The sequence below is a fragment of the Garra rufa genome, chromosome 14 (assembly GCF_049309525.1).
Source record: "Garra rufa chromosome 14, GarRuf1.0, whole genome shotgun sequence".
Lineage (NCBI taxonomy): Eukaryota > Metazoa > Chordata > Actinopteri > Cypriniformes > Cyprinidae > Garra > Garra rufa.
The window spans coordinates 20945197-20964903 of record NC_133374.1 but is presented as its reverse complement, the minus strand read 5'-3'; the positions used below and the strand labels follow the sequence as shown (position 1 = coordinate 20964903).

At 35.9% G+C, this 19707-nt stretch overlaps 1 protein-coding gene across 1 annotated transcript; it reads right to left on the bottom strand.

The window, feature by feature from the left end:
• Positions 1 to 1361: 1361 nt before the first annotated feature.
• Positions 1362 to 19169, bottom strand: abcg4b (ATP-binding cassette, sub-family G (WHITE), member 4b). Its single transcript, XM_073818180.1, has 14 exons — positions 18938 to 19169; positions 14860 to 14977; positions 11354 to 11486; positions 11211 to 11261; positions 10967 to 11112; positions 10754 to 10877; positions 10558 to 10672; positions 10177 to 10319; positions 9734 to 9832; positions 3819 to 3987; positions 3570 to 3670; positions 3242 to 3400; positions 3023 to 3141; positions 1362 to 1674 (listed from the first exon to the last, which is right to left on the bottom strand). The coding sequence occupies exons 1-14, from the start codon at positions 19167 to 19169 to the stop codon at positions 1449 to 1451; spliced, it is 1935 nt and encodes a 644-aa protein (XP_073674281.1). The 3' UTR covers positions 1362 to 1448.
• Positions 19170 to 19707: the final 538 nt, after the last annotated feature.

The window sequence follows — 19707 nt, the reverse complement described above, 5'->3', positions numbered from 1 at the left end:
AATTTTGTGTAAAAGGCACTGCTAGATGGCTTTGTTATTATTTATTTATGTAAGTATTAAAATAAATTAGAATAAAGCATTTATGTCCTCATATGTCCTCATATGAACCACAATGAATATTACACTCAAGAAAACTCAAAAAGTTTTGCAACTGATAGATTTCATCATTTTATTTCTAAACACACTAGGTACATTTGGCAGTAAGACATGTTTAAGTAATACATTGCTGATATACAGAGTATGAAAGTTTGTTGGACTAAAAAATTATATACATTTTAGCACCAGGTAGACATAAAATCTCTAGGCGAAAATAGAAAATAATCATAAAAGAAAGCAAACTAATAAAAATCTACTATACAAAAAGACTGACACAATGGTTTAATCGAAACATAGGCACTGTGTGAAACTTAACAGTCTTCTGGTTTGAATTAAAACCTTTTGGGACTTGTGCAATGATATGTAAACATCCTGATCTCAGGCTAAACATGTTCATAATGTGCTTTCTGAAACGGGAAATGCAAAACCTTCATTCTAATTAGCTCTGAACAAAGAAACTGACATCTGTGTTAGTGTAAGCTTAAAGCAACAGGTAAACGAGTTCGAGAACTGCCATGATGAATAGAGAAAGATCAGTAAATTATCATTTGCATATTTCAATTTGGTATCACAGCCTTGTATAACACCAAATTTTCCAACACCTGGTACTGCATCAATGTAACACTGAAAAACATTAAAGTATTTACTCAAATTTATAAAGCCAATTCTGTAGGCAATGACATTTGATTAATGTAAAGTTCAGTTCACTTCTAGAATAAAAATTTCCTGATAATTTACTTTTATGTCATCCAAGATGTCTTTATTTCTTCAGTTGAAAAGAAATTAATTGTTTTGAGGAAAACATTCAATTTCTCCATATAGTGGACTTGCACGGTTAGCTCTTCATCTGTGTACTTCGGTTCAAAAAGTTAGGGTGAGGCAAAAAACTACATCTCATTTTCTCCTCCAACTCCAAAACTGACTTTTTTTTTAAATGACAAATCGTTTTGCTAGGTAAGACCCTTGTTCCTCGGCTTGAGTTGTGTAGAGCCCTTTGAAGCTGCTTTTAAACTGCAATTTGAAAGTTCAAACCGTTGGGAACTATAGAAGTCCACTATATTGAGAAAAACATTCCAAAGTTAATTTCTTTGCTACTGAGTGAAGAAAGACAAGAGCATTTTGGATGACGTGGGGGTGACTGAATTATCAGGAAATTCTAATTCTGGAAGTGAACTAATCCTTTAATCCAACTGAAAAAAAAAACAGAAACCAGAACACGAAAATGATCAACATATAAATCTGGCCTTCCTGAGCAGATAATGACACCTTTGGAAATGATAGTGTATGCATTATAGTGTAGCCTGAAAACAGGTCACAGGAGCTGCAGACCATTCAAGGCCATGACTTGAATATTATCGCTCTGACTTTATTTTGTACCGAAGAACCAAATAGGTGGCGAGTCGCAGGATGAGGAAGAAAATCCCCAATACGATGAAGTCCATGTAAAGCTTGGCGTCTTCTACATCCAACAACTGCAGCACTTCTTCAGGTCTTTGGAACTTGCAAACCCTTCCTGGACATTCAAGCTCGGTTCGGTTCATGCCATAAATGGACAAAATCACCCCCTCAAAGCCATACCTACCAGAAACACAATCAATCAAACATGAAAATGTGATATTTGCCAATTAAAACTATATATTAAAGCAGAAGTTAAGTTCCAGAACTAAAATTTACAGATCATTTACTCGCCCCCTTGTCATCCGAGATGTTCATTTCTTTCTTTTTTCAGTCATAAAGAAATTATGTTTTTTGAGAAAAACATTTCAGGATTTCTCTCCATATAGTGGACTTCTATGGTGTCTGCGAGTTTGAACTTCCAAAATGTAGTTTAAATGCAGCTTCAAAGGGCTCTAAATGATCCCAGCCAAGGAATAAGGGGCTCATCTAGCAAAATGATCAGTTATTTTCTAAAAAAAAATGACAATTTATATACTTTTTAACCTCAAATGCTCATCTTGTCTATTTCTGCGTGTACTCTGTGTATTCCGGTTCAAGACAGTTAGGGTATGTCGAAAAACTCCCATCTCATTTTCTCCTCCAACTTCAAAATCATCCTATATCACTGCAGGAGAACCGACCAAGTGTTTACAAAGTGAACGTGCAAAGAAGTTCAAACGCCCTTTACAAAAAAAGGGAAACACTGACATGTAGGGTGATTTTGAAGTTGGAGGAGAAAATGAGATGTGAGTTTTTCGACATACCCTAACTGTCTTGAACCAGAATACAAAGAGAATGCGAAGCGCTAGACAAGACAAGCATTAGAGTTTTTTTTTTTTTTTTTAGAAAATAACCAATCGTTTCGGTAGTTAAGACCCTTCTTCCTTGGCTGGGATTGTTCAGAGCCCTTTGAAGCTGCATTTAAACTGCATTTTGGAAATTCAAACTCACGGGCACCATAGAAGTCCACTATATGAAGAGAAATCCTGAAATGTTTTCCTCAAAAAATCAATTTCTTTACGACTGAAGAAAGAAAGACATGGCACATCTTGCATGACAAGGGAGTGAGTAAATTATCTGTGAAATGTTTTTTCATCAAAAAACGTAATTTTTTTACAACTGAAAAAAGAAAGAAATTAACACCTTGGATGACAAGGGGCTGAGTAAATTATCTGTACATTTTTGTTCTGGAAGTGAACCCAAAAATAAAAATTCTGTCAATAAATCCCACCCTCATGTTGTTCTAAACCTGTAAGACCTTTGTTCATCTTCAAAACACAAATTAAGATATTTTTGATGAAACCCAAGAGCTTTCTGACCCTGCTTAGACAGCAACACAACTGACACATTCAAGCCCCAGAAATGTAGTCCATGTGACATCAGTGGGCCAACATAGGTCTTACGGGTTTGGAACGACATGAGGGTGAGTAATTAATGACAGAATACAAATTTTTGGGTGAACTATCCCTTTAAGATATAAAAAGCATACCGGACATAGGACACGTAGGAACTCCACTGTAGGTATTCTGGAATGGTGTCAAAGTTCACAAAGAACCCCGAGAATAGTAGGACTGGAATGGCTGTAACCGGACCAACAAAAGTGGCCACCTGTAAAGAAAGTTTTTAATGGCAGTCCTGACTAGATTTTACATTATTGTGGTTTATATTTTAGTCATAGTCTAAGCGTGGTAATAGCTGTAACATGTACCTGAAGGGATGTGGAGGCAGCACCAACTAGAAGTCCAAGAGACTGGGCTACTAAAGCTGTACAGATCGACAAAGCCAAAAACAGCAAGTAGCGGCTTGCCTCTGGAGGCTGTTCAGTCATCCAGTAGACAATACTGCAGTACATGATGGGACAAAGAACCTGAGGAAGAGTGGACAAACCCATGATAATATCAAATACAGGAATTATAGAAATCCTTAGTTTTCTTTGTCTTAGAGCCATTGTATTAAACTTTCAACATTGGTCAAATATGCTTAGCTCATATCATGCATAAAATGTAGTCTGTAAGGCTTGGCAGGCAGGCACCCACCTGGAATGGAATGTCAGCCATTGTCTTAGCCAGATAGTAAGCCTTCAGGCTGTACCAGTAGTTTAGATGTTCCCTTAGAAACACAGCCATCTCTAGAGGAACTGAAACAGGGCAGAGAAATGATGAATTTAAAAAACACATTTTAACTTCCTGTGAATGAACGTAGGACATGACTTTAGACCCAAATTGTGTTATATGTGTTGATAGTAAAACAGTGACTGCTATTTTCATGCCTCTTTACTAACTTACAGGTAAGAACTGTCGGCATCAGTGCTCCAAACATGACAAAGAGCATTGAAAAGAAGAGGAAACCAGTGTTGTTGAAGACTTTGCTGGCGTCATTGCCAATATTGAGGTACAGCAGGCCTATCAGCACTCCAATGGAGATGTGTGACATCAGCCGCAGATGTGTCAAAACCTAGTGCAAAAAACAAGAACCATTTCAAAAGCCATTTTGAACTATTCTGCACAAGTAAAATACAGTAGCTATAAATGAATTCAAAACTGATTTTTTTTAGTAATTCAACTCAAATTGTGAAACTTGTGTATTAAATAAATTCAATGCACACAGACTGAAGTCATTTAAGTCTTTGGTTCTTTTAATTGTGATGACATTGGCTCATATTTAACAAAAACCCACCAATTCACTATCTCAACAAATTAAGAAGATGGTGACATGCCAATCAACTAATCAACTCAAAAGACCTGCAAATGGTCTCTCAGCTTGGTTCACTAGGCTACACAATCATGGGGAAGACTGCTGATCTGACAGTTGTCCAGAAGACAATCATTGACACCCTTCACAAGGAGGGTAAGCCACAAATATTCATTGCTGAAGAAGCTGGCTGTTCACAGAGTGCTGCATCCAAGCATGTTAAAAAAAAGTTGGGTGGAAGAAAAGGATGCACAACCAACCGAGAGAACCGCAGCCTTGAGAGGCTTGTCAAGCAAAACTTCACAAGGAATGGACTGAGGCTGGGGTCAAGGCATCAAGAGCCACCACACACAGACATGTCAAGGAATGTGGCTACAGTTGTCGTATTCCTCTTGTTAAGCCTCTCCTGAACCACAGACAACGTCAGAGGCGTCTTCCCTGGGCTATGAAGAAGAAGAAATGGACTGTTGAAATCCCCTGTGACGTTTGTGCTAGCTACTGTATACAGGCCACCAGGGCACCATACAGACTTTATTAAAGAATTTGCTGATTTTCTATCCGAATTAGTGCTGGCCGCAGATAAAGTCTTAATAGTGGGTGATTTTAACATCCATGCTGATAATGAAAAAGATGCATTAGGAACAGCATTTATAGATATTTTGAACTCTATTGGGGTTAGACAACACGTGTCAGGTCCTACTCATTGCCGAAATCATACTCTAGATTTAATACTGTCACATGGAATTGATGTTAATGGCGTTGAAATTCTGCAGCAAAGCGATGATATCTCAGATCATTATCTAGTCTCTTGTATAATCCAGATAGCTAAAACTGTTAATTCAATTCCTTGCTACAAATACGGTAGAACCATCACTTCTACTACAAAAGACTGCTTTGTAAGTAATCTTCCTGACTTATCTGAATTCCTCAGCATATCCAATAGCTCAGAAAAACTTGATGATGTAATAGAAACTATGGACTCTCTCTTTTCTAGCACTTTAGATACAGTTGCTCCAGTGCGCCTAAAAAAGATTAAGAAAAACAGTGTAACACCGTGGTATAACGATCATACCCGCGCCCTAAAGAGAAAAGCACGAAAAATGGAACGCAGCTGGAGGAAAACAAAACTAGAGGTTTTTCGTACTGCTTGGCGTGAATGTAATTTATCTTATAGGAAAGCATTAAAAACTGCCAGATCGGATTACTTTTCATCTCTCTTAGAAGAAAACAAACATAACCCTAGGTATTTGTTCAATACTGTGGTTAAATTAACTAAAAATATAGCAGCAACAGGTTTAGACATTTCCCAAAAGCACAGCAGTAATGACTTTATGACGTACTTTACCTCCAAGATAGACACTATTAGAGATAAAATTGTAACCATACAGCCGCCCGCAACAGTATCGCATCAGATAGTGCGTTGTAGATCTCCTGAGGAACAATTCCATTCATTCTCTATTATAGGAGAGGAGGAATTGTATAAACTTGTTAAATCATCTAAACCCACAACATGTATGTTAGACCCTATTCCATCTAAGCTACTAAAGGAGGTACTTCCAGAAGTCATAGATCCTCTTCTGAATATTATTAATTCGTCACTATCATTAGGATATGTCCCCAAAACCTTCAAAATAGCTGTTATTAAGCCACTCATTAAAAAAACCACAACTTGACCCCAATGAACTAATTAACTACAGACCAATTTCGAATCTCCCTTTTCTGTCAAAGATACTAGAAAAGGTAGTATCCTCACAATTATGCTCCTTCTTAGAGAAAAATGGTATCTGTGAGGATTTCCAGTCAGGTTTTAGACCAAATCATAGTACTGAGACTGCTCTAATTAGAGTAACAAATGACCTGCTATTGTCAAGCGATCTTGGTTGCATCTCTCTATTAGTGCTACTGGATCTTAGTGCTGCATTTGATACTATTGACCACAACATTCTTTTAAATAGACTTGAAAATTATGTAGGCATTAGTGGTAGTGCACTGGCATGGTTCGAATCGTACTTATCAGACCGTCATCAGTTTGTGGCAATAAATGAAGAGGTATCATTTAGATCGCAAGTGCAGTATGGAGTACCTCAAGGCTCAGTGCTAGGGCCATTACTTTTTACGCTTTACATGTTACCCTTGGGAGATATCATCAGGAAACATGGTGTTAGCTTTCATTGTTACGCTGATGATACTCAGCTCTATATTTCTTCGCAGCCCGGCAAAACATATCCATTCGAAAAACTAACAGAATGCATAGCTGATATTAAAAACTGGATGGCGAATAACTTCTTACTGTTAAATTCTGAAAAAACAGAGGTACTAATTATTGGACCTAAAACCTCCACAAGTAATGACCTAAAACACAGTCTAATACTAGATGGCTGCTCTGTAAATTCGTCGTCATCAGTTAGGAACCTAGGCGTCCTATTCGATAGCAATCTCTCCTTTGAAAGCCACATTTCTAGCATCTGCAAAACCGCATTTTTCCATCTTAAAAATATATCGAAATTACGACCTATGCTATCAATGTCAAATGCTGAAACATTAATTCATGCGTTCATGACCTCAAGGGTAGATTATTGTAATGCTTTATTGGGTGGTTGTTCTGCACGCTTAATAAACAAACTCCAGCTGGTCCAAAATGCAGCAGCTAGAGTTCTTACTAGAACCAGAAAGTATGACCATATTAGCCCGGTTCTGTCAGCACTGCATTGGCTCCCTATAAAACATCGTATAGATTTTAAAATCTTGCTAATTACTTATAAAGCCCTCAATGGTTTAGCTCCTCAGTACTTGAACGAGCTCCTATCGTATTATAGTCCTTCACGTCTGCTGCGTTCTCAAAATTCTGGCAATTTGATAATACCTAGAATATCAAAATCAACTGCGGGCGGCAGATCATTTTCTTATCTAGCGCCTAAACTCTGGAACAATCTACCTAACACTGTTCGGGAGGCAGACACACTCTGTCAGTTTAAATCTAGATTAAAGACACATCTCTTTAACCTGGCTTACACATAAAATCATTAACACATTTCTATAATTCAAATCCGTTAAAGGATTGTTAGGCTGCATTAATTAGGTCAACCGGAACCGAAAACACCTTCCATAACACCTGATGCACTTGTTGCATCGTAAAAAGAATGGCATCTACGCTAATATTAGTCTGTTTCATTCTTATTCCGAGGTCACCGTAGCCTCCAGACCCAGCCTGTATCCGGATCAGATGGTCACTCCAGTCCCCCGGATCCAGTCCGTACCCAGCTTAGATCATGGATCACCACCTAGAGATGACTTTAATAGCCGTGGATGTCAACCAGATGAGCTCCAAGGCGGATCATCAATAAAGACCTCGCCAACCTTGACGGCCATCGGCGCTAGGATCCTGATGAGTTCTCTACAATCAGACATTGGTACAAACTGTTGTTTGGTCTGGCCAGAGGAGAACTGGTCCCCCGACTGAGCCTGGTTTCTCCCAAGGTTTTTTTCTCCATCTCTGTCACCTGTGGAGTTTTGGTTCCTTGCCGCTGTCGCCTCTGGCTTGCTTAGTTGGGGACATTTTCCAGCGATATCGTATACTATTTGAACTGAACTGACGATGATATCACTGAATTCATTGATGAACTGCCTTTAACTGAAAATTGATTGTTACAATAATGCGTTACTTACACACTATTGTGCTGTTTAAATACTGTGCAGTTGCTTTGACACAATCTGTATTGTAAAAGGCGCTATATAAATAAAGGTGACTTGACTTGACTTGACTGTTGCCCAGTGGTGCAAAGTCCTCTTTTCAGATTACAGCAAGTTTTGTATTTCATTTGGAAACCAAGGTCCTAGAGTCTGGAGGAAGGGTGGAGATGCTCATAGCCCAAGTTGCTTGAAGTCCAGTGTTAAGTTTCCACAGTCTGTGATGATTTGGGGTGCAATGTCATCTGCTGGTGTTGGTTCACTGTGTTTTTTGAAAACCAAAGTCACTGCACCTGTTTACCAAGAGATTTTAGAGCACTTCATGCTTCCTTCTGCTGACCAGCTTTTTAAAGATGCTGATTTCATTTTCCAGCAAGATTCTGTCCACACTGAAAAGCATGAATTTAGCACCAAAAGTTGGTTAAATGACCATGGTGTTGGTGTGCTTGACTGGCCAGCAAACTCACCAGACCTGAACCCCATAGAGAATATTGTCAAGAGGAAAATGAGAAACAAGAGACCAGATGCAGATGAGCTGAAGGCCACTGTCAAAGAAACCTGGGCTTCCATACCACCTCAGCAGTGCCACGGACTGATCACCTCCATGCCATGTTGAATTGTGGCAGTAATTAAAGCAAAAGGAGCCCCTACCAAGTATTGAGTACATATACTGTAAATAAACATACTTTGCAGTAGGCCAGCAATTCACTATTTTTTGTTGTTGTTGTTGTTGGTCTTATGAAGTATTCTAATTTGGTGAGATAGTGAATTGGAGGGTTTTTGTTAAATGTGAGCCAAATCATCACAATTAAAAGAACTAAAGACTTAAACTACTTCAGTCTGTGTGCACTGAATTTATTTAATACACAAGTTTCACAATTTGAGTTGAATCACTGAAATAAATTAACTTTATCACAACATTCTAATTTATTGAGATGCACCTGTATGATGACCCCCTTCCTAAAATATAAATGCAACTATTTGTTTTTATGTTCAAGACCTATTTTTGCTGGGTGAGAATATGATACAACAAAGACACCATATGGCATATAATTAAAATAATTAAATGATGTAATTATATAAAACGTATATTAAATGATTACTAATTAAATTATAAAAACTTGTAAAAAAAAAAGTTTTCTTCAAATTGTTAGATATAAACGCACAATTGCAACTAATAAAGTCAGAATTGCAAGATATAAACAGCCAATTTTGACTTTTTTCTTTTTTTCACAGAATTTTGTGACAAACTCGCAATTGTGAGTTAAGTCAGAATTGCATAATACAAACTTGCATTTGCTAGTTATGAAGTCAGAATTGAGAGATAAAAATGTCAGAAATTACAATTATGACTTTTTTCTCAGAATTGCGTGTTTGTCTCGTAATTCTGAATTTTTTCCTCAGAACTGTGAGATATAAACTTGCAAATCCAAGTTATAAAGTCCTGTTCTGAGGGATATGTTTGCAGAATTCCAAGTTTATATCTCACAATTTTGACTTAACTCACAATTGTGTATTCTAAAGTCACAATTGCAAGATATCAGAATTGCCTGTTTATATCTCGCAATTCTGATATTATTACTTACAATTGAGAGTTTAGAAAAAAGTCACAATTGCAGGATATAAACTCACAATTGTCAGAAAAGTCAGAATTTTGAGATAAAAAGTCGCAATTACCTTTTCTTTATGCAGTGGCGGAAACATGCTTCCATAGTATAGTTACTGTGATTTGCCTTCGTATAGCAGTATTTTGTTATTTTGGACACAAAACTTAATTTAAGACTGAGATACCTGATACCAGCTAAATGAAACAAAAGTGTACCTGATCTCTGCATATTGTAATAAATGTTCTCTTGAAGAGAATGCAGAACTGAGTCAGAGAGCTTGTTGCAAAGGTATGGCTCTCAGCATGTCCTGAATCCTGTAAACGCAAGTGTAGAAAAGCAAAATGAGTCATTAGAAAAAATGAAATAAATATAAAAGATTATATTACAGCATGAACCATCTGCCCCAGACATCCTTTACTATTTAAAGCAGGTGTCTATGACACTACATGTACTCTTGTGCCAAGTACAGACTTCCAATTATCTTTTATATAATCATGTCTTTGGAAGAGAAGACAGTCAGTATATTTTAAGCTATAAGAGACGTGAACACAGTGCATCAGGTTGTCAAGCAAACATCCTGACCACAATTTGTGCAAGTAAGCATTACAGATGTTATCCACAGGCAGATGTGGGTAATTGTGAAACATGCATCACTCACTCTGACACATTTTGCAGTGCATGGGGTTACAGCGGTTTTGTCTATACAGTTGCATTTCTGCTCCAAAGCACACATGCCACCCTGAACAGCTTCAAACAGCACTGGGTTCAAGTCACCATACTCTCCAGATGCTACTTCAATGACTAAACACAAAACAGAGAGGAAATGTATGATGCATGATATATTTGTGCCATTGCCATTGGTGTAATGTATATAGACAGTTTCTTTAATCAAAAACTGTAAAACGGTAATAATGTCAAATCTTTTGATAAAATAAATGCATCCCTGATGAATTAAAGTATTAATTTCTTTGGAAAAAACCTTACTGACCCAATATATGAATATGTAAGTGTACACATTTATAATAAACAGTGAACTTACTGAAATCTGCTGGATTGTGGTATGTGGGACAGTGAAGACCCAGTCCTCTCAAGTAAGGGATGAGGTATGGGACACTTCCCTTGTATATGCACTGGCCTTGGCTTAAAATATACAGCTGCGAATGAGACCCAGAAGGAATCAAATGATGACTGAAGTGATCTGAAATATTTTCAAAAATATTTGCATGTGCACATACCTTATCAAACATTTCGAACAGTTTGGCACTGGGCTGGTGAATAGTGCAAATGATGGTTCGCCCTCCTTGCGCAAGAGACTTCATCAGTGACACTACCTGGAAACAGGATGCGCTATCCAAACCACTAAAAAATAAAAAGCAAAAAAAAAAATAATGCTACAAGCATCTAAACAATGCTGTTTTATTTGTGTATAAACACGATTACATTACTACCTGGTGGGCTCATCAAAAAACATGACTGGAGGGTTGTATACTAGCTCAAGGGCAATAGCCAACCTCTTACACTGACCCCCAGAGAGAGACACAGTACGAGTGTGGACACACTCATGTAGTCCCAGAGCTGTCAGAATTTCTTTTATCTGCATGGTATGCAAACATGAACACACAGAAAAAAGGTGAAATTTTAGAGGGAAACCTATCTGGGGCAAGTCTGAATGAGGTGATGAGCTTTACCTACCAGCTCTTTTTTCACCTCCTTGTCTTCATTGAGTTTTAAGTTGGCTGATACCTAGAAAACAGTGCAGAAGTCATTCAGTTGAGTTCAATGTGAAACCACCAGTAGAGGGCAACCTTTACCACACCATTCACCTGCAGACTCACCATCATTGCTTCTTGAACAGTCAAGTGAGGCAGTAATTTGTCCTCTTGCATAATGTAACAAGACATTTTACGAAAGGTTCGGAGGTCTCTGAGCTTTCCATTTACCAGGATTTCTCCAGTCATTCCTGTTTCCCTGTAACACACAAAACAACCAGTAAGGGATATGAAAGCTTTCAAAATGAATTAGCAATTTTTTTAATTCATTTTAAAAAGTTTAAAATAATACAAACAACTATTTGTGACCCTGGACCACAAAACCAGTCAATTTCATGAAATTGAGATTTATACATTATCTGAAAGCTCAGTAAATAAGCTTTCTATTTATGATTTGTTAGAATGGGATGATTTTTGGCTGAAATACAACTATTTAAAAATCTGAAATCTAAGGAAAAAGATTTAAAAAAATCTAAACATTAAGAAAATTGCCTTTAAACTTTAAACTTAAATGAAGTTCTTATCAGTGCATATTACCAATCAAAAATGTTTGAGTTTTGATATATTTAAGGTAGGAAATTTACAAAATATCTTAATGGGACATCTGTCATGATCGGGGCTGTGGGGTTTCCCTCAGCCTCCTGAGGTCGCTATTCACACTGCACTTCTAATAGCATTCACCTGTCCTTGTCGTTAACACTGATTCACTCACAGCTGTTCACCATTTGGACTTTTGTATAAGAACTCTCATTTCTCACTCTGCATTCATGTCTGCATTGTCTCGTGTCATGTTTGTTTTTGTGTTCCGAGATTCCTTGACCTTTGATTATGTTCTGGCTTTGGTTTAGTTTGTGTTCTAGTTCTTAGTTTGTGCCGTGTTGGCCTTTTGTTTGTTGATTTGTTTATTTATATTAAAATTTATTCTCACCTGCATTTGGACCCAGACCTCCCTTACTCACCCGTGACAACATCATGTTTACTTTTATGTTTTGGCATAAAAGAAAAATAGATAATTTTGACCCATATAATGTATTTTTGGCTCTTGCTACAAATACACCCGTGCTAATTAAAGGGTTACTCCACCCCAAAATGAAAATTTAAATTTAAAACATAAAAACTTAAAATTTAAAACTTACCCCCATTTTGTTCCAAACCCGTAAAAGCTTTGTTTGTCTTCGAAACACAATTTAAGATATTTTGGATGAAAACCGGGAGCTTTATGACTGTCCCATTAACTTCCAAGTAAATAACACTCTCAAAGCCCAGAAAAGAATGAAGACATGGTCAAAATAGTCCATCTGCCATCAGTGGTTCAACCATAATTTTACGAAGCTACGAGAATACTTTTTTCTATGCAAAGAAAACAAAAATAATGACTTTATTCAACTATTTGTCTCCTCTGCATCACCATAGTGGCATTTTGAGTATCCACTGGATGCAAAAAGCGTACGCTGTTCTGTGTCAGCTGCAACACAGGGATACGTTTTCTATGTTTATTTACGCTTTGGTTCAAATGAAAACAGAGACCAGCATACACTGTTTGCGTCCAGTGGATACTCTCCAAAATGCCGCGGAGGAATATGTGACCCTGGACCACAAAACCAGTCATAAGGTTAAATTTTACAAAACTGAGATGTATACATCATATGAATACTCAATAAATAAGCTTTCTATTGATGTATGGTTTGTTAGGATAGGACAATATTTGGTCGAGATACATCTATTTCAAAATCAGGAATCTGAGGGTGCAAAAAAATCAAAATACTGAGAAAATCACCTTTAAAGTTGTCCAAATTATGTTCTTAACAATGCATATTACTAATCAAAAATTACATTTTGATAGGTTTACAGTAGGAATTTTACAAAAAATCTTAATGTAACATGATCTTTACTTAATTTCCTAATGATTTTTGGCATAAAAGAAAAATCAATAATTTTGACCCATACAATGTATTTTTGGCTATTGCTACAAGTATACCCCAGCGACTTAAGACTGGTTTTGTGGTCCAGGGTCACATATAGTCTTTATTTTAGTTTTCTTTGCATACAAAAAGTATTCTTGTAGCTTCGTAAAATTATGGTTGAACCACTGATGGCAGATGGACTATTTTGACGAACGTCTTTCATACTTTTCTGTGCATTAACAGAGGTATTTATTCGGCAGTCAGTGGGACAGCCCCAAAGATCCCGATTTTCATTTAAAATATCTTAAATTGACCATATACACAGATTACTTCCTTGTTTAGACAAGCCAGTTCAGTCATTTCTTGTCAACTGTACTGAGCCATGCTCATTTTCTCTATATAATCAATTCACAATCAAAGAAAAGTTTTGTTTAAAAATTATGCAAAATAATCGCTAAATATGAGTCATTGCTATGACTGACAGCAATAACTGAATGAAAAATCTGACAAGCCAATGTCAAAAACAGAGCTGTGCATTAAATGATTCAGACTGAATTCAGAGTAACAAAATTACAGCAGTAACAAGTTTGTGTTGGTTGAATATAGGCTATTTAATAGCTTTTACAATTCAAGAGAAAACTTGATGTATATAAAAGATGTAGTTAATCAATTAAATCTAAAATATTTCAAATTCATATTAAATGCATTATTTAATTCTTATACCATTAATATTTAACTTACTTAATTTGTAGTGAACTATAAGTATTTAAATAATTTACCCTCATGGGCTTTTTGTGTCTGAGCTTATTTATTTTATTTTAATGACTTTCTGCACTTGCTATAGTATATACTTCAGTGCAGTAAAAGTACTAAAATTTGTTATACCAATCATTTTTATAATAAATCGAAAAGCAAATCTTGAAAAATCTAGGGAGTTGAAATGGCAGCTGCAGCCAATAATCCTCTGCTGCCATCTTCTGGTTATAAGGGTAATTTCATGTCAATTTCATCCTAAAAAGTCGTTGTTTTCCGTGAAAAGACTTTTTTTCATGTCTTTATGAATGAAAAGTGGATCTTTGAAGTGAATTTTATTGCACAGCTGTAGAGTTGAAAAATAATAAAGGCTTTAAAATATTACAAGATTTTTAAATTGTGTTCATGTCAATAAAGGCAAGTTGATTATCAAGAATACTAATAAGATGTCATTGAAGAGAAGCATCGCTAATGTTACTGTAAACAAGTTATGATAGTGTTTAGCTGCCAACATTTAAATGTATAACTATGTGTCTAGGTACTTTTCTGGGATTACCAGGCTCTGCATTTAAATGATATGTTCTTAAATCATATGAAACTGAATGTTTATGCCGCTATCATTATTTACAATGTTGCAATTATAATTTTTCTCAGTTTCTGATAAGAACGAGGCAGGAGAGGAGTCTAAGAGTCTCCACATATCAAATGAGCTTCAGGGGAAGTTTACAAACTGGCTTATTATTATGCGGAAGTTCTAAAGAATGCTCCGTGCATAAGGTCAATTGTGTTCCAAAGATGAACGAAGCTTTTACGAGTTTGGAATGACATGGGGGTAAGTGATTAATGGAGTAACCCTTTAAGAAGGTTTTGTGGTCCAGGATCACATTTTTGTTCAGATCACTTATGCACCCTCACCTGTATCCTGCCAGGATGTTCATCAAAGTGGATTTTCCAGCCCCAGAGGGGCCCATAATGCCAATGAGTTCTCGACTGCAAAACTTCCCCGATAGACACTTGAGTAAGGCCTTATAACCTGCAAAGAAAAAAATATATGCTTGGCGTCATACAGTTCTCCTTTGGAACAAATGGTCCACTTCCAGTTAATCCCTTCAAATAAGAAGTATGGTTTAATCTGTGAACCTCGTGACTGTACTACATATTTCTGAAAAGCTAAGAAATGTGAGAAAGCGAGTGATAAAGGTGATGAAAGAATTAGGCTTCAAAATCTTTAAGTACAGTGGCTAATTAAACCATTTTGGATAAGTCTGCTCATTGACCTTTCTATGAGTCCACCACTATGGCTTTCACCCACCGCATAAGACTCTTTAATTAAAGGTTATGACATTTTTAGGAGGCACTGATATAGTAATTCTAAAATATATATATATATATGTATACACTCCCAGGACTGTCAAAGCCTGGCTTACAGTAGTTCAAAGCAAGGCACCCTAATTATCAGCCTATTCTCACAGTCAGATCAAAACCTTTGATTTTATTCCCATACATGTCAACTGACTGAAGTCAGTCAAGGAAACATAAGGACAGTGGAAAGATAGGGAATGCAAATTAAATTGATTACTGTTACATTCACAATAATATGGAAGCCCATTTACACCACTGAATAAAATTTAAAAAGGTAACTGCGACTTTTTATCTCACAATCTCCTTACAATTGTGACTTTTTTTCTCAGAATTGAGATATAAAGTCAGAATTGTGAGATATAAACTTGCTGAGAAATAAAGTTAGAAGCATGATTTAAACACACAGTTGCAAATTATTAAGGCAAAATTGCAAGATATAAACTTGCAATTTTGAGAAACAAACTTAGTTCTCAGAAATAAAGTCAGAATTGTGAGATATAAACTCAAAATTCTGACATTTTTTCTCAGAATTGCAAGTTTGTATCTCGTAATTGTGAGTTTTTTCTCAGAATTGTGAGTTTATATCTCACAGTTATGACTTTTATCTTAGAATTAAGAGATATAAACTCGCAATTTTTTAAAGTTTTTCCCCCCCCAAAATTGGACTTCATAACTTGCAATTGTAAATTTGTATCTCACAAATTTGAAAAAAAAAAAAAGTTTCAATTTACAAGAAAAAAGTCTGAATGGCGAGATATAAGCTCGCAATTGCGACAAAAAAGTCTTAAGTTGTGAGATACAAACTCGTATTTGGGAGAAATAAAGTTAGAACTGTGTGATTTGAACTCGAAGTTGCAAGTTATTAAGACAGAATTGCAAGATATAAACTCGCAATTCTGACATTTTCTTAGAATTCTGAGATATAAACTCGCAATTGTGAGATATGAAGCCAAAATTGCGAGATACAAACTTGCAATTCTGAGAAACAAACTCACAATTCTCAGAAATAAAGTCAGATTTGCATCATATAAACTCAAAATTCTGATTTATTTCTCAGAATTGTGAGTTTATATCTTGCAGTTGTGACTTTTTTCCTCAGAATTATGAGATATAACCTCGCAATTCTGAAAACAGTCTTTTTTTCCCCTCAGAATTGGACTTTATACTGTAACTCACAATTACGAGTTTGAATCTCACAAATTTGAAAAAAAGTCACAATTTGCAAAATACAAACTTGTATTTGCGAGAAATAAGTCAAAACTGTTTTTATCTTGCAATTCTGACTTTATTTCTTAGAATTGTGAGTTTATATCATGCAATTCTGAGAAAAAAAAGTCAGAATTGTGACTTTATATTTCTCATTTCTGAATTTATAACCAACAATTGCAAGTTTATATCTCACAATCCTGAGAAAAAATGTTTGAATTGTGGCAATTGCAAGAAAAAATCTGAATTGTGAGATTCAAACTTGCACTTGTGAGAAGTCAGATTTGACTTTTTTTTTTTTTTTTTACAAGAAATTTAAACAATAAATACATATTTTTTTATATTTACTAGTTAAAGCACAAAATGAACATCATGAACAAATGAACATCAGGAGGTATTTTATGTCAACTCGCAGAAAGATCAATACACACCATTTCGGTGTTTCAGATAAATCAGAAAAATCTCCTGTCTGATTTGTTTGTTGGACAAAATGGCAGATTCTGTGTTAAGCTCCCTGCAAAGGGTCAGTTGTAAGAAGAAAAGTCAGAATTGCGGGATTCAAACTCGCATTTGCAAGAAAAAAATGTCAGAATCGCATTTGTGAGTTTATATCTCGCAATTCTGACTTTGTGACTTGCAATTTCAAGTTTATATCTCACAATTATGAGAAAAGTCAGAATTGTGGGGTATAAACTCGCAATTGCAAGAAAAAAATCAGAATTGCAAGATACAAACTCACACTTGAGAGAATTCAGAATTGTGAGTTTTTATCTTCTGCTGTGAAATAAAGTTTTAGCTTTGTAATAATTGCACTGCAAAATTAAAGTTCTGTTGGCCTATGAAGGCTGTAAAATTGTAGAATCTTCCACACTGGTATGTTTCCACCAATAAATCACAAGAGTAAAGAGCCATTTGCTATCTTCAGGCCAGATTTGACTAGACACTGCATGACTAGACAGTGCATGAGTCTGCTCATCAGATAAAAACAGAAATGATCAGCATGAGATGCCAGCATTCATGACATTAGCTGCAAATCAATAGATCTGAATGTCTGATAGGAAAGCAAAAAAGCCTCCATTAGTCTTGGTACTCATTCTAATGTGATATTAGTCTGCGCTGAATGCTAAGCTGCAAAAATAAAAATGCTTACCGTATACCACTTTGTACATTAGCAAAAGCTGTTATTCTGAGCATGCATCTAGCCAAGACCTGTTTTAATTTCCTATTTGACTTGTACAAGCAAGATATAAATAGTCTATTATTACACACAGTAACCATCATTTTGGCTCTATTTTATTTCTCTACTCTGCTCTGGTCTAAAATAGAGTTGTGCTGTGTTAATTTGTTCACAATTATTTATGTAGGACCTCTTAAGTTATCCATTTACTCTATTTTTATCTTTCTCCTTCATTCTGTCTTGTTCACTGCTCCACTTTATCTCTCCCTCGAGTGTTAACAGCTGCATTATTGATAAACCATTTGTTTCTTTTGTAAAAACTGTGATACAATTATTGTTTATGAAAATGGTTTTAAATTGGGGGCCAACTGATTATCAGCCTGGCTGATTATTGTCACCGATATTTAGCATTTTATGGTTATCCGTATCTGTCATTTTCAAATAAAAATAATTTAAAAGCATTTAAAGAATGTTTTGGTCAAAGCCCTTGTTATTGTTAATACTGTTGAGATTAATTTTCATTTTTACACTAGGCATATATATCGGTTCAAAATATTGGTCTACTTGATTTGTAATAATCCGTATCGGCATCAACCCTAAAAAAACACATATCGGTCAACCTCTATTTTATATAGCCTCATAACCAACAATAAAACGTCCCTTTTTATATTTATCTACTAGTAGTTAAAAGTTTTTTAACAATTTAAGGTTTTTTAAAGAAGTCTCTTCTGCTCACCAAGCATGCATTTATTTGATCCGAAGTACGGCAAAAACACTAAAGATTTTTTATATTTTTACTATTTAAAATAACTGTTTTCTATATGAATATATTTTAAAATGTAATTTACTCCTAACTGTAAGTTAAAACTTTTATCTGATAGCGTATTTTGTATAATTTATAAAATGTACAGTATATAATTTCTATGTGTATTTTTAATGGATTTATGAGTTTTCTTATAAATACTAAATTGTCTTAAAAACAAAACCACAGATTGCTTTAGTCACTATCTAATAAAACAGAAAAGTAGTACATACTGTATGCCTTCTTGTTTTATTTGTTTCAATCTGCTGATGGCATCTTATGATTATGATAATATTGTAGAATGACAAAGACCCATCCTCAAGCTTTGTTTCAAACTAATAGGGTCAACACTACAAGTCATGCACTGTTTAGAACTTCAAATGAGTTTATTTATGGGAATATCTTTGGCTATGTTGATCAAAGTGTGTAAAATATAATCTCCTGACCTTGTTTCTTCCACCACGGTCCTTCTCTGATGGTGTAGGACAGATCTCTGAACTCCAGGTCCACAGTAGTGCGTTTGGGCAGGTGAGAGAAGCGCTGCGCCTCTGTGATGTGGTTCTCCACCTTCTTCAGATGGGTTAGCAATGGAGCTTCCTGTGGCTGCGTTCCTCCATTACACAGGCTGTCCTCCATAGTAATACTAACTGTCCCAAGATCAGATGTCTTCACTGCCATTCCAAATGTCTACAGAGAGCAAAAATCCTTCAGTGCTGTTTAACATAATCTAATATCACTGTGTTTTCTAGTAAAGAGATGCCATGAGTCATCATATGGTACAATCAAAATGAGAAATCTCCTATGGGAGCATCTTCCTATACTTTCTCTTGAAACGCAAACCTCTTTACACTGTCCGCTCATTCAGGAGAGGGTCCTACTCTGTCAAATTGATCTGGTTTAGAATTTGGAGCTCTTCTAAAAGGCTGGGATTTGGTTTCCACCGAGAGACCGCATTGTGCTGACACATTGAATTGACTGGCTAAATGTAAGTCCCAGGAGTTTGGAGCCAAAGGAAGAGCGAAATCAGAGAATGTGGATAGCCTGGTCAGAGACAGACATCACTGGCTCAGTCCCACAGAGAACACTAGCTAGGAGGGGATCGCTCGAACTTTCACAAGGGAATTAGTATGGAAATCTTGTTGGAATGTATTGTAACAAGTAAAACATAATCAGAATTGTTCATAGACATATGGGTAGAACAAATTATCACCACTCT

Bases quoted from the DNA above. Each gene is read 5' to 3' on its own strand.
- abcg4b (XM_073818180.1), bottom strand. From the start codon at position 19,169: ATGGCAGTGAAGACATCTGATCTTGGGACAGTTAGTATTACTATGGAG. The intron at 11,487-14,859 runs GTGAGGGTGCAT...TGTGTGTTACAG, and splicing joins AACATCCTGGCAGGATACAG to GGAAACAGGAATGACTGGAG. The intron at 3,671-3,818 runs GTAAGTTAGTAA...GCCCTGTTTCAG, and splicing joins GATGCCGACAGTTCTTACCT to TTCCTCTAGAGATGGCTGTG.